Source organism: Phoca vitulina, unplaced genomic scaffold (genome assembly GCF_004348235.1).
Source record: "Phoca vitulina isolate PV1807 unplaced genomic scaffold, GSC_HSeal_1.0 scaffold13, whole genome shotgun sequence".
In the NCBI taxonomy this organism is placed as follows: domain Eukaryota; kingdom Metazoa; phylum Chordata; class Mammalia; order Carnivora; family Phocidae; genus Phoca; species Phoca vitulina.
The window spans coordinates 3,285,767-3,300,358 of NW_022589716.1; the positions used below are offsets into that span (position 1 = coordinate 3,285,767).

The 14,592-nt window shown below is 49.5% G+C and overlaps 1 protein-coding gene across 2 annotated transcripts in view; it reads left to right on the forward strand.

The window, feature by feature from the left end:
- The first annotated feature begins 622 nt into the window (after positions 1-622).
- The window catches only part of UPF1 (UPF1 RNA helicase and ATPase), a 36,978-nt gene continuing 23,008 nt past the window's right edge, over positions 623-14,592 (forward strand). For both annotated transcript variants that reach the window (XM_032412439.1, XM_032412440.1), the window contains exon 1: positions 623-853. In XM_032412439.1, coding sequence (XP_032268330.1) covers positions 623-853 — 231 coding nt within the window. The remainder of the gene's footprint in view (positions 854-14,592) is intronic.

The following is a 14,592-nucleotide window of genomic DNA, read 5'->3' on the forward strand; positions in this document are numbered from 1 at the left end:
GAGCTTCTCCCAGAGATGTAGGTACATCGTCCCTGCCAAGCCTCCTCAACTGGTTGTTCCGAGACCACCTTTGTAAAGCAACCAGATAGTGCTCAATTAACCCGAGGCACTCTCGCCACCCCTACGGAAGCAACTACCTCGGTCACGCCGCCGGGCGCCACTGGGCAGTGGTTGGGGCGGGACCACGTCCTCGTGCGGCCGCCGCGACGGCGGTTAGAAGCCCCGCCTCCCGCGCGTGCGCGCTAAGTGTTCCGCTGGCCCGCTCGGCTGCGGGCGTCCGGGCGCGGTTGGAGGCGTCCGCGAGGAGCGCGCGCGCCTGCGCCGGCGTCGGGCTCGCGCACGCGCACGGCGGCGGCGGCGGCGGCGGCGGCGGTTCCTGCCGGGGGCTGCGAGCGGCGGGCGGCTCCGAGGGGAGCAGCGGCGCTGAGGGGCTCGGCGGCAGCGGCGGCGGCTCGGCACGCGTGGCTCTTGGCCCGGCTCGCGCCGCGGCGGGCGTTTCAACCCGGTTCAGGAGCGTGGGCGCGGCGGCGGCGGCGGCCCGAGGCCTGCGGCCTAGGCCTCAGCGCGGCGGCGGGCTCGAGTGCGGCGCGGAGCCGGCCTGAGGGCCCTACTCGGCGGCACCATGAGCGTGGAGGCGTACGGGCCCAGTTCTCAGACGCTCACCTTCCTGGACACCGAGGAAGCCGAGCTGCTCGGCGCCGACACACAGGGCTCGGAGTTCGAGTTCACCGACTTTACCCTCCCCAGCCAGACGCAGACGCCCCCGGGTGGCCCCGGCGGCCCCGGAGGAGGTGGCGCGGGCGGCCCGGTCGGCGCGGGCGCGGGTTCTGCGGCCGGACAGCTGGACGCGCAGGTGAGCGGCACATGGCGGCGCCGGAAGCCGGGGCCGGGCCTCGGCGCCCGGGAACCTGCCCCGGGTCCCGCACTCTGGCCGGGTTCGGAGTAACCTGTCGCTGGTCCCCCACTCAGGCTCGGCCCGGGCTGACCTTCCCCGGTCCCCCAATTCCGGCCGGGTTCGGAGTAACCTGCCTCGGTTCTCGGTCTCCAGCCGGGCCCGGGGAGACCTGTTTCGAGTCCGGCTCTGGTTGGGTCTGTGTGATTTGCTCAGAATCTGTCTCAGGCCGCGTCTTAGGTCACCTGCCCGAAGTCCCTTCCGGGCGTGTCCGAGGTGACCTGCCCTCGGTCCGTACCCAGCCGGGTCGGGGGTGACCTGTCGCCAAGTTACCCTCCTGCTGGGTCCGTGCCCTGCTCAAGCCAGCTCCCGGGGTGGTGATCTACCCCGGTCCCCCCTCTGGCCGATCCGTCCTCCCTGCCCCACCCCCCCACCCCCCTAATCATGCCCACTGAGCCGCGGGTTCAAATTTCCCCGGGCCCAGGGACGCTGGAGAGGGGAGGGTCGAAGCTCCCGGAGCAGAAACGGAATTTTTGCCTCCAGTGGAGAATCCCATACTTGCTGGCTATTAAGATTATTCAAGAGTCAGGTTGCGTTTTGTTTTTCCTCCTTACATTGCCTGTTGCTGAAACCGACCTGTTATGTAATTCCACAGCCCTGCCTTGGAAAAGTTAGGTTTGAGTTTGTTCCTCAAGTGGGGCAGTGATAGTGGGTTTTACGTAAGTGGTACTGCCACGTTGGAAAATTTTGTTTTCAATGATGTGAATGTTTAGGGAAAGCTACTTAGGTATTTTAAGTTTGGGTTGTGTTATGGGAAGTATGCTCACACTTCTTGAACCTAGGTCCCTGCCCTGGAGTGGCAGAGGGGACTGGCAGGGGTCTTGGGCTGGGATCCCTTGTCACAGGGGTCCCTTGGCATGAGGACCCACTGTCGGGGCTGGGGGAGCCACCCCATCTCAGCCAGAGTGAGCTCAGACTCTGTCCTTGGGGGAGGAGGGCTTGCATTCTAGTTGATTGAGTCACTCCCGTGGGTAGACCACCCACTTGGATTTTCTTTTAGCCCCTAATAGAAGCAGAAAACATTTGACTCATTCTAACCCCAGATTCCTTAAAAATAGACGCCTGATGGGCGGAGCATCAGGGAGAACAGGTGTGCGAGTATGTATGTGTTTTCAGTTTGGTGTACATACGGTGGAGGAAGGTAGAGACTGGGAGAGTTTGCCTGGAGAAGTGAATGAGCTGTTGGAGGCTCATAATAACACCTGTAGTTTCATACTCTGTAGACCTCTCTGTTTCCACAGCTGTAAAAAGGGGGTGTAAGGAGTTTTATTTTTGTTATTTTTAAACATAGATGAAATCTGCACTTATGTTTAGATGGATCAGATAAGCGCTGTGTGTCCAGAAGGCTGAGGAGAAAGATTTCTCAGTTGAGCGGTGTGCCATGATTCATGGCAGCTCAGGATTGGGAAAGGTAATTGTTTTATTGCAAATTCTTTTTAAACTGTAACTAATATAATACAGCAGCTCTGACTTCTAGTTTTGTTCCTTGCATTCTGTTTGCGATTAATTGCAGGGTGTGTCCTTCTCTTTAAGTTGAAATAATCTATTTTTCTGCGCCTGGACACTGAGCTGTATAAAATAAGAGCCTTAAAACTCTCCACCGAAGGTAGATGTTGCAGTTGAGCTCACTTGAGTTCTGATGACATCGAAAGGGTTTATCCTTCCTTGCCTTTAATTAACTCTGATGACCCACTCACCTGTAGCCTAACTTTTGTGTTTGGGGATTGGGAGTAATATCCTTTGTATCGCAAGAGAAGGCCCTGAATTTGGGGCAGGAAAGTCTGAGTAGAATTGGGAAGTAGAAAAAAGTTGATTATCTCCTGTGCCAGCTGGTGGCATTGGCTGCCTACTACGTTTGGGGTTTTTCTTATTTGTCCTTAGGAGTTGGCTGTGTAGCTAACTGTATGATGGGGCTTTCAGAAAGACTCAGAAAACCCATTCTGAATGCCTTTTGATTTTATCTTATTGGGTGAGTGGCTGTGACTTATCAAATGCTGTGCAGCCACCTCTGTTTCACAGCTTTCTGGAGATAGAATTCAGAGACCGTACGGTTTGCCCATTTAGAGTGTACAGTTCAGTACCTTTTAGTATATTCACAGGTGTGCAGCCATCTCCATAATCAATTTTTGGACATTTTCCTCACCCTAAAAAGAAACCCCACACCTCTTAGCCTGTCGGTTCTGCTTTCTCCAACCCCAGGCAACCACTAATCTTAATGTCTCAGGTTTACCTACTGTGGACATTTGATATAAATGACCATGTGTGGTCTTCTGTGTCTGGCTTCTTTCACTGAGCATGTTTTCAAGGTTCATCCATGTTGTAACACGTATCTACTCCCATTTCTTTCTGTGACTGAATAATATTTCACAGTACAGACAGACCACAATTTGTTTCTCCACTTATCTGTTGGTGGATGTTTGGGTTGTTTCCACTTTTATTTATTTATTTATTTATTTTTCAAAGATTTTATTTATTTATTCATGAGAGACAGAGAGAGAGAGAGAGAAAGAGGCAGAGGGAGAAGCAGGCTCCCAAGGAGCAGGGAGCCCGATGCAGGACTCGATCCCAGGACGCTGGGATCATGACCTGAGCCGAAGGCAGACGCTTAACCATCTGAGCCACCCAGGCGCCCGGGTTGTTTCCACTTTTAGCTGTTATAAACAGTGCTGCTGTGAACATTCGTGTGCAAGTTTCTGTGTGGCTGTAGGTGAGATTGCTGGGTTGTGTGGTAGCTCTGTGTGTAACCCTTCCAGGAGCTGCCAGACTGTTTCCTGACGTGCAGCCACATTTGATAACAGTTTTGTTGAGTTGGTTTTACCTGAAAGTTTTAGAGGCAGAATGTGTGTACCTGCCAGAGTAGGAGAATGGCTGGCAAGGGTGACTCCTGCTGAGCTCTGAGTCAGTTCAAGTAACATTTATTTTCTTGTATATGAAATAAAACTGGTATTTCTTAAAGCCCTTGAGATCCTGGGATGAAAAGTGCTGACATAGTCCTGCCAAGTGTCCTTAAGATACAAGGGACCATTTTCTTTTGCTTATCTGAGTCTTTTCTGGGCCATTCCCCCACCCCTCAAAGGGCAGGGAAAGGTAATTTCAGAAGCGCTTTACATAATAGCTGGTGTTACAAACCTTCTGGCCTGCCTAGTTGAATATTTCCTTTTGATGGTCGCTATTGTCATGTTTTCTTCAAATATGGGAATTATGGTAAAAATCTAAGTTGGGAACACTACCCAGCTTAAAAAAAAAAAAAAAAAGGAATGAACTATTGATACACACAATGATGTGGATGCATCTCAGAATAATTACATTGAGTAAAAGAAGCACTCTGACAAAAAAAGAGTATATACTCTGTGATTCTGTTCATATAAAGCTCTAGAAAGTGCTAGCTAACTAATAGTAATAGAAAGCAGATCAGTGGTTGGGGGAGGAAGGAAAAAAAGGAGGAAGGGATGACAAAGGGCATAAGGAGACTTGGTGATGGATATATTCATTATCTTGTTTGTGGGTGTTTACATATATTGATGTATGTCAGTTTGTAAAATTGTACACTTTAAACCTGCACTCTTTATTGTATGTCAGTTATACCCCAGTGAAACTTAAAAGAAACACCACACAGAGAGATCACTACCCACTCATAAGAGTGGCTCAAATTTTTTAAAAGGCCGGATGGAAAACCACTTGGAACTTTCATACCTCGCTGGTGGAATGGTTCACACCCACCTCTGTGGCCCAGCAGAGAAACAAAGGTGGTTGTCCCCACGTGAGGCTGTTCTGAGCGTTTATAGCTGCTTCATTCATGAGAGCCCCAGACTGGAAACAACGCCAGTGGCCATCAACAGGTAAACAGATAAAAAGAGGCTCCTCATCAATTGTAGTCTTTTTTAAGTAGGCTCCGTGCCCAGCGTGGGGCTTCAACTCATGACCCTGAGATGAAGAGTTGCTTATTCTACCAACTGAGCCAGCCTGGTGCCCCCATCAGTTGTAGTCTTGTGTACATACACTTGGGCTTTTTTTTCCTATTTAAGTAGTAAGATACTTGGCTAAAGAGTTGCTACCTAGTCTTCAAAACCATAGTCCTGGCTGCCTTCAGAATTCATCATGGAAGGCTGTCCTTACATATTCATGATCAGCCAGGTAAACAGATCATCTTCTGCTTACTGGCCTGTAGCTTATGAAGAGGAGGAATGAGTTCGATACAGTCCAGGGGTTCCTGAAAGTGGTGAGTGTAAAATTTGAGTGGGACTTTTTCCATCTGGTTTTGTGAACACTCAGTTCAGCTGTGATATAAGCACACCTTGAGAAAATTGGAGATAAGACGCTGGTAACCTTGCAGGAGCTCTGGCAAGTGTTTGTCCAGCACTTTCCCCTTATTGGATTTCCCGGGTTTGTTTCCAAATGGCTAGGACTCTCTGGGCAGTCAGGGGAGACAAAGGGTTTATGTGTCAGTCACATAAGTGAAATGACTTCTTACCTTATTTACCCCAATTTCTTAACCCAGATTCAGTATGATTGGGGGCAAAGTTAACACTAGTACAATATCAATATTAACTTAAAAAGTTCTCTTTCCAGCTCTCACAACGAAAGAAAAGGAGGCTTTCTTCTAATAGCTTTATTGAGGTATGATCACATACTATAGAGTCTCTTGTTTGTATGTGTGCAATTCAGTGTTTCGTAGTAAATTTGGGGAGTTGTTCGATCGTCCCACAGTTGTTCATTGTCTTTGATTCTCCTTCACTCTTCTTTTTCTTTTCTTCTCCTTCATTTTTGCTCCTGTTAATCTTTGTAGTGTCTCTTCAGCAGCTCTAATGTAGGGAAATGGAGTGACCCCGTGCTCAGCTACTCCCAGTCACATGTTGGGGAGATTCACCACCCTTGTGCTGGGCCCTCCACTTGAGTTCAGAGTCAGGAACTGAGACCTGGCCACACTGCATTCAGGGTGAGCCTGGGAACCCTCATATATCTGTTCATGTTTCCTTTTGTCCCCACTGTATAGGCTGTCAGGCCAACCTCTTCGGCTCGGTCCTTGGCTCTTGGCCCTCTCAGCAGTTCCTGCTTCCTTGCCTTGCTGTGCTCTCTGAGCGCTGGGGGTCAAAGGGAATCCTTTGCCATCCGTAACTGTTTTGTTAGAAATGACAGGTGCTGCCCAGACTGCAGTTGACCTTAGGGATCATGAGGGCCCAGAAGAGGGAGTGGTTTGTCCTGCACAGGGAAAGCCTTTGTGAGTAGTGGTCCTCAAGTTGTTCAGGAAGGCATGCCTGCTAGGCAGAGGGGTGGGCATGGGACACTACACTTAGCTCGGGGTAGAGGGAGAGTGGGTGCAGGCACAGGCTGGTATGCCATGCCACGGGGCTCAGGCTGGATCCTGGAGCCTCATGGAGCTGCTGGAGGGTGCCGTGACCTCAGTTGAGAGGAAGGGCCCTTAGATGCAGGTAGACCTGGCAGAGTATGGACGAGGCCAGAGGGGAGCTCAGGCAGAGTGCATGGTGCTCAGACACGTGCCCCTGCGCACTATGCGTGTGTGTATCCATGAGTGTGTGAGCTGCCACAGTACCAGGCGGCCAGAGTGGCCACTCCTCCTGGGATGTGTTCACTGCACTGGATACCCTGTTGGCCCTGAGTCCTCAGAGGAATTATGGCTAGAGCAGACACGAGTTCCTGTCTGTGGTTTTCATCAGGGCCCATGATCCCCCAAGGGTGAGGCAGGGCTCCCCTCTGATGGGAGGTATGGGTGAGGGTGGTGCTGCTTAGCAGAGCCTTTGGAGGCCCTGCCCTGAGAGGAAGGGCAAGAGGCCCCAGCAGAGTAGCATGCACAGAGGCTGGAGGGGGCAGATGCTGGGCAGTGGCTCTCAGCTGAGGGGCAGTTGGGGTTGTCACCCTGGCAGGGTGGCAGGGTGGTCTTTCAGTGATGTGCGATAGTCCTGACCACAGAGAAGGGTCATGACACCTCGCTCTGCTCAGTGGGACCCAGAACAGAGCGTGGCCTGGAAGGTGCAAAAGGGCAGTGAGTCTGGCTGAGTCTTCGGTGTTTCTTTCCAAGTCTCAGGGTCACGCTCTCAGGGGGGCTTTGAACTCTTCTTGCCAGAGGAGCTTTCCTTGAGAGCAGAACCCTCCTTCCTCTGATAAACACCAGGATCCTGGGTCCTGGGACCCCATGCCTGGGAAAGGGTCGTTGTGCCGTTTATATATGTTGGTCTGGTAGCACCTTGTGAGCTGGACTACCGAGCCAAGCCAGGCTTCTTAGGATCCCTGCAGATTGTTGCCAGGATGGCTTCTAGACATAGGCTGCTTGCTGAACTCCGTGGGCAGCCATTTGTCACAACTGAGGACGGCACCTTCCTGTCTGCTTAGCTCCTTGCAGAACTCAGCTGCCAGGGATGACAGTGAATCTGGGGAGGTGGCTCTCCTTATCCTGGATTGGAAGGCGTTTGGTCAGAGCTGTGCTTGTTTTCCATTACTCTTTTTGAGTGCATGGCTCCACAGAGTTAACCCAGATCCCAGGAGGCCACCTCGTCCATCTGTATTGTGTAAAAATGTTGGTTATGAATTCTCTGTAAATAAAACAAACCCTGACCATCCATCTCCTCAATTCAGCAGTTGTGAAGATTTTCGTCTCCCCCTTTCTTTTCATTGCCGAAGAGTTCTAAAGCAAATCCAACTTGTCATTTCACCCTTCCTCCTGAGGTTGAGCCATATGAGTTAGTGATACCCAGTCATTTTGACTTATCATATTTAGTATGCATTTCTAGAAACAAAAGGCATCTTTCTGTCATAGTACTGCTGTTGTCGGATGAACAGCACCAATAGTTTTTTGGGATCGTCTAATACGTGGGGCTTCTCTTTCTCCACAATCAGATTCTTCACTCGTCAGAAAATGTCTTGGCTTGGTCTGGTCCCCTGTGAGGTCCGCGTTAATGTGATTGTCTTGTCTCCTGGTCCTGCTCTCCAGGGCAGCCCCTCCCTCTTCCTTTCATGCCCCTGAGCTGGGGTTCAGTCTGGGTCATTGTCCTGTGATGTATCCTGGTTTTTGGATTGAGCCTCCCGTCACATTCCAGCCTTTATGTTTTTGGAGAGAAAAGCCGTCACACCCTGGCTTCTCCCTGCAGGTGTGGAGTGGGCTCCTTTGAGAGTGGTGATCCCAGGACTGGGCAGGCAGGGACAGCCCAGGACGAGCTGGGGATGCTTTGGACACGTCAGGGATACTTTGAGCATTGAAATGGAACCGTAGGGCTGGACTCTGCATGCTGACCAGAAAAAGGGTCCACTGTAAAGGGAGAGGCCGGTGAAGATCCTTTTCTTTTCTTTTTTTTTTTCCTTAAAGATTTATTTATTTGTCAGACTGAACATAAGCAGGGAGAGGGGCAAAGGGAGAGAGAGAAGCAGGCTCCCAGCTCAGCAGGAAGCCCGATGTGGGGCTCGATCCCAGGACCCTAGGATCATAACCTGAGCCGAAGGCAGATGCTTAACTGACTGAGCCACCCAGGTGTCCCTGAAGATCCTTTTCATCCAGAACCTGGGGATCACTCTCTTGAGTGGGACCGTGTGACATCATCTTTGTAGGTCAGAAATGGTTGAATCTCAGCTGTTACATGTGGTTAAAACTAATGAATTAAAGAAGGCTAAAGACACATCACAAGTAACGTGTTATATAGGTCTTGAATGTAAAAAACTATAAGACATTATTAGGATGTTGGGGAATTGTGACTGTGCTTATTAGATAACAGTATTCTGTCAGTTTCATCAGTATTATTCCTGAGTGGGAGGTTTGTGATTATGTGGAGAAAGTGCTTGTCCTGGGGCCCATGACTCTGAAATGGATCGGGAAAATAAGCGTGTGTGTGTGCGCAAAGGGGGAGAACAAGCATGGCAAAATGTGAGTGGCTGGTGGATACAGGTGACAGATGTGTGAGTTGTTCACCCTCTGTAGTTTTGAAACTTTCTCAAAAGCTGTGGGGGAGGCCAGAACTTCTGTTAGCCTTTTCCTGAGGTGAGGCTCAGAGGCCCTGCTGCTCCCCTCTGCCTCGGGCCACACGGAGGGAAAGGCGATTTCCCACTCTTTTTATTTAAACCTTGGGATAAAAGAATACTTAATGAGTTATTTTACATTCCAGTCTTTAGGTTTTTGGATGTGAAGATATAGCCTACGCTATGAGGACCTCCTGGGGTGTGGGCTCATTTCTAGGTGTTGGGGTGATAGCAGGGACTTCTGCCATGGGGCCCCACAGATGGGGCCAGGGGAGGCCTTCCTGGGAGATGCCCTGTGCACTGAGACCCAAAGGACCAAGAGCCAGCTGTGCAGAAGCCAGGGGACAGTGAGTGGAAAGGCCGTGGGGCACTGGCAGACTCAGGGACTGAGGGACTGTGAAAGGTCCCATTTCTTCCTGAGTGGTACAGTGCTTATGAGGTTTGGAGTAAAAATCTGTGGTCTAAAAGTTCTTACCAGCACATTTAGGAGTAATTTTTGAATTTTCATGCTTTTCCTCTGTGGGTCTGAAATGACCTCTCTTCCTGCTACTCTGATGTGCACAGTCTGAGTTCTGTAGTCAGTTGTATGAAACTGTCCCTGGGCAGAGAATGTCGGCAGGCCTTGATCAGCTCAGCAGCTCATAGATGTACTTCAAATAGTACTCGGAGCAGAGGTGAAGAGGGAATCATTTCCCCAGTGATGTGGTGCCTGGGGGTGGGCTCTGTATTCCCGGGGCGGGGGGGGGTCCTGCCCCTCAGCCTAGCAGGTGCCAGGGGTCCTGGCTGGAAGTGAGAGGTTGATAACCTCAGAGGACCTCAGTCCTGTACTGGCCAAGGACAAGGACCCTTCAGTCCTCCCGTCATGTCACCTGGCACGGGTTGTGGACCTTCTCTGTGCCGGGCACTCTCTAGTGTTTTGTTTTAACTAATTTAATTATAGTTTCTAAGGTCAAATGTATTTTTGAAGTTAATGTTTATCTTAAAACTTTCCAGAGAGTAGAGGGAGAAACTAACAACCCAGCTATAGAAGTCAGTTTGTGTTGTGGCCAGATCATAGCTGGGCAGGAGTGGGGCTGAGTGGGAGCTGGGAGTGGGGTTGGGGGTGTGTGGGGGGGTGCATGTACATGTTTCCCAACCAGGGGGCTAGGGGGCTACTGGGCCTTGGGAAATCTGGACTCTTCTCTCCAGCCTCCCCAGCTTTAGTGGAGGTGCGGAGAGTCTACCTGACCTTGTATCTGTATCATACTGTCTCCCAAGAGTTCTGAGAGCAGATCTAAATTTCCTGCCCCTTATTAACCTGAAGGGGTAAGTGTGGTGCAGGGAGGGTCCCCACATGGCTGGTCAGGATGTGTCCTCTGCTGGTTCAAGCCTCCCCCGGTGATGGGAGGTGAACTGTGGGATCTGAGGCTCAGATGAGGCAGGAATGGGTTGAAAGAGGGCACTTGGGTGGTGTGTACTTTTCTCTATTACTCTATGTACTAATTTTGATATTTCAGGAAAGTAAAGATTCAGGTATCACCAAGGGCATTTATTTATACGTAAAAGCTTATGCAACCTGATAAAAAATTTTACGAGTTGTTCTAGGCAAGGAATCTGTAAACATTTTCTTAAAGGACTAAATAGTAAATACTCTGGACTTTGTGGGACAAGAAGCAAAATTGAGGATAATCCAACCATTTAAAAATGTAAGTACTGTTCTGAGCTTGGGGGGTGGGGGCCCGCGAGCTGATTCCTACTGGACTACCTTCTTAGCCCTCTGGTGATCCTGGGTTTTAAGGTGTTTTTCTGCTTAGGTTAGATTGGAAAAGTAGCACATTTCTCTCTGGAAAGATGAAAGCTGATCAAAGTTAAGTCATAAAAGGTATCAATACCCATTTATCTAAGCTCAGGGTACCAGATCTATGGAAAGAATAGTTTCAGATCAAGTAAAAAGAAGTTCGAGTTTCATATTATTCTTAAAAACATTGTTACCTCAAATACTTGAGAAACCAGTTTATTGAGTTTAAGGGGTCACAGATGTTGATTTCTTTTTTTTTTTCTTTTTTTTTTTTAAAGATTTTATTTATTTATTTGACAGACAGTGAGAGAGGGAACACAGCAGGGGGAGCGGGAGAGGGAGAAGCAGGCTTCCCGCCGAGCAGGGAGCCCGATGCGGGGCTCGATCCCAGGACTCTGGGATCATGACCTGAGCTGAAGGCAGACGCTTAACGACTGAGCCACCCAGGCGCCCCGGGGTCACAGATGTCGATTTCTAATTGCTGCCTTCTGTAGTGTGATATGTATACTTCCTTCACTGCCATAGGGTAAAATCCAGGTGCCCTAACTTGGCTACACACTTTCAGGAAACCAACGTGTGTGTGCCTGGGCACAGTCACACCAGGAGTGGTGTCAGGAGAAGCGTTGGGAAACAGAGAGGTGACTTTTTAAAGTGATAGCCAACTATCAGAATTTCAGAGCACAACTCAAAAAATCTAACAGTCGATTAAAAATGGGCAAAGGACTTCAATAGACATTTTTCCGAAGAAGATATACAAGTGGCCAACAAACCCATGAAGAGATGCTTGGTTTCATTAGCTATCAGAGAAATGCAGGTCAGAACCACAATGAGATATCAGGTGGCATTCATTAGAATGGCTATTTAAAAACAAACAAACAAAAATGATAATGAGTATCGATGAGGCTGTGGAGAAGTTGGAATCCTTGTGCACTGTGGGTGGGAATGGAGAATGGTGTAGCCTCTGTGGAAAATCCTGTGGCAGTTTCTTAAAAAAGTTAAACAGAGAATTACCATAAGATGTAGCAAGCCCACTTCTGGGCATATCCCCAAAAGAATGGAAAGTGGGGACTTGGTATTTGTATACCATGTTCACAGCAGCCAAAAGGTGGAAGAAACCCAAGTGCCCACTGAAGAATAAATGGATAAACAAAATGTGTATCTATACAGTGAAATGTTATTCAGCCTTAAAAAAGGACTTTTTTTTTTTTTTTTTGAGAGAGCGTGTATGTGCGGCAGCGGTGGGGGGGGCAGATGGAAAGGGAGAGAGAGAGAATCTCAGGCAGGCTGCACACCCAGCTCGGAGCCCGATGTGGGGCTTGATCTCACAACCCTGAGATCATGACCTGAGCTGAAGTCGAGAATCAGATGCTTAACTGACAGAGCCACCCAGGTGCCCCCAGCCTTCAAAAAGGAAATTCTGGGGCGCCTGGGTGGCTCAGTCGTTAAGTGTCTGCTTTCGGCCTAGGTCATGATCCCGGGGTCCTGGGATCGAGCTCCGCATCGGGCTCCCTGCTCATCAGGAAGCCCGTTTCTCCCTCTCCCACTCCCCCTGCTTGTGTTCTTGCTCTCGCTGTCTCTATCTCTGTCAAATAAATAAAATCTTTAAAAAAAAAAAAAGGAAATTCTGACACCCGCTACAGCATGGATGAACCTTGAGGACATTATGCTATGTGAAATAAGCCAGTCACAAAAAGACAAATACTATGAGACTATTTATATGGTGTCTCTAGGGTAGTTAGATTCACAGAGACAGAAAGTAGAACGGTGGGAGACAGGGGCTAGGGGAGAGGAATGAGGAGTTGGTGTTTAATGGGGACAGAGTTTCAGTTTGGGAAGATGAAAAAGTGCTGGAGATGCGTGGTGGTGATGGTTGCAAAATAATATGAATGTTTAATGCCACTGAGCTGTACACTTAAAAATAGTTACAATGGTACTTCTTTTTTTTTTTAAAGATTTTATTTATTTATTTGACAGAGAGAGTGAGAGAGGGAACACGAGCAGGGGGAGAGGGAGAAGCAGGCTCCCGGCTGAGCAGGGAGCCCGATGTGGGGCTCGATCCCAGGACCCTGGGATCATGACCTGAGCCGAAGGCAGACGCTTAACGACTGAGCCACCCAGGCGCCCCACAATGGTACATTTTATATTGTGTGTATTTTACCACAGTTTTAAAAAGAGATCAGGGATTCATAAAGAAGTGCTTGTAATTATGTTATAGCACCATCTTCTTTGCATTAAAATCCAAAAGTTGATTTTGATTTTTCTTTGGGGAAAAAAACTTTTTTTCCCCCAAACAAAGCGCAGTTTTCTTGCGTTTAAGTTGGTTGTTGCCTACATGAAAAAAGTACGTTAAAGTAGTGGCAGAAGCTGTGAAATGGTGTTCTGGTCTGGGCTGACCCCCTACTTACAACCCAAATTCACCACTGCAATTTCCAGAATGCCCCCTAGGGGGCAATGCACCCCCAATTCCTGCCTCCCCCCTCCCCAAGTGAACTGCTGTCTTTTTTTTTTTTTTAAAGATTTTATTTATTTATTTGAGAGAGAGAGAATGAGAGAGAGCGCGCACATGAGAGGGGGGAGGGTCAGAGGGAGAAGCAGACTCCCTGCTGAGCAGGGAGCCCGATGCGGGACTCGATCCTGGGACTTCAGGTCATGACCTGAGCCAAAGGCAGTCGCTTAACCAACTGAGCCACCCAGGCACCCTTTTTTTTTTTTTTTTTTTAAAAATTTTTTTTTTTTATTTGACAGAGAGAGACACAGCGAGAGAGGGAACACAAGCAGGGGGAGTGGGAGAGGGAGAAGCAGGCTTCCCGCAGAGCAGGGAGCCCAATGCCGGGCTCGATCCCAGGACCCTGGGACCATGACCTGAGCCGAAGGCAGACCCTTAACCATCTGAGCCACCCAGGCGCCCCCTTTTTTTTGTTAAGATTTTATTTACTTATTTATGAGAGTGCAGTTCTCGAGCAGGGGAGGGGGAGGGAGAGGAAGAGGGAAAGAATCCCAAGCCGAGTCAGCAGCGGGGGTGGGGGGTGGGGTATAAAGCTCAATCCCACAACCTTGAGATCATGACCTGAGCTGAAACCAAGAATCCGAGGCTCAACCCACTGAGCCACGCAGGAGTCCCTGAACTGCTGTCTTTAGAATCTTCCAGGTGACTTGGCTGGAGCAGTGGAGAGGGAAGGGTCCTGCGGGCACTGCTGGCCTGAGCCGGCCCCACATGGCACGGCTCTAGGTGTCAGGGGCTCTTTGAGGGAGGGGGCCAGTGTCTGATCCTCTCTCACAGTTCAGAGAAACCTAGTGCCTGCCCTGGGGCTCCTGTCATTCCTCCCTGCCCTCATCACCACTCCACGCCCTTGCTGCATGACCGAGCCTCATGTGGGAGATGTGCCATCCCCACAGGAGGGGGGAGATGACAAGGACTATTAACTGCCACCCAAGGTTCCTGGGGATGGCTTTAGGAATGCCTATTACTCTCTGGTGAGCTGAATCCGTGTGCCTCTGAATGGACTTGTGAGCTCAGAAGTGCCTGTGAAATTCATGGGTATTGTTAAAGTTGCCTGTTTGTATGTTTTTGCTGTTGTAACATATAAAAGATAATACATGTAGTAAGGTTATAGCCTGAGTTCAGAAGGTTATCCTAAACATTGAACTTCTAATTCATAATGAAGAAGGGCTGCCTTCTAGAGAGGGAAACTGGCAGTGAAGGAAGTATGTTGACTAACGAGGGAACTGCTCTCTCACATTTCCAGTGGACACAACCTTTACTTTTGGCTTAGGCTTTGGCAGGAACCTTCACTCTGGTGGGATTCCAGGCCGTCTGGCCTGACATTATGCAGCTGTCCCCAGAGAGGATTGCAACTGCTTTGTAAAAAGTCATCTTGCTCCTTGTGCCCCGCCCCCCCCC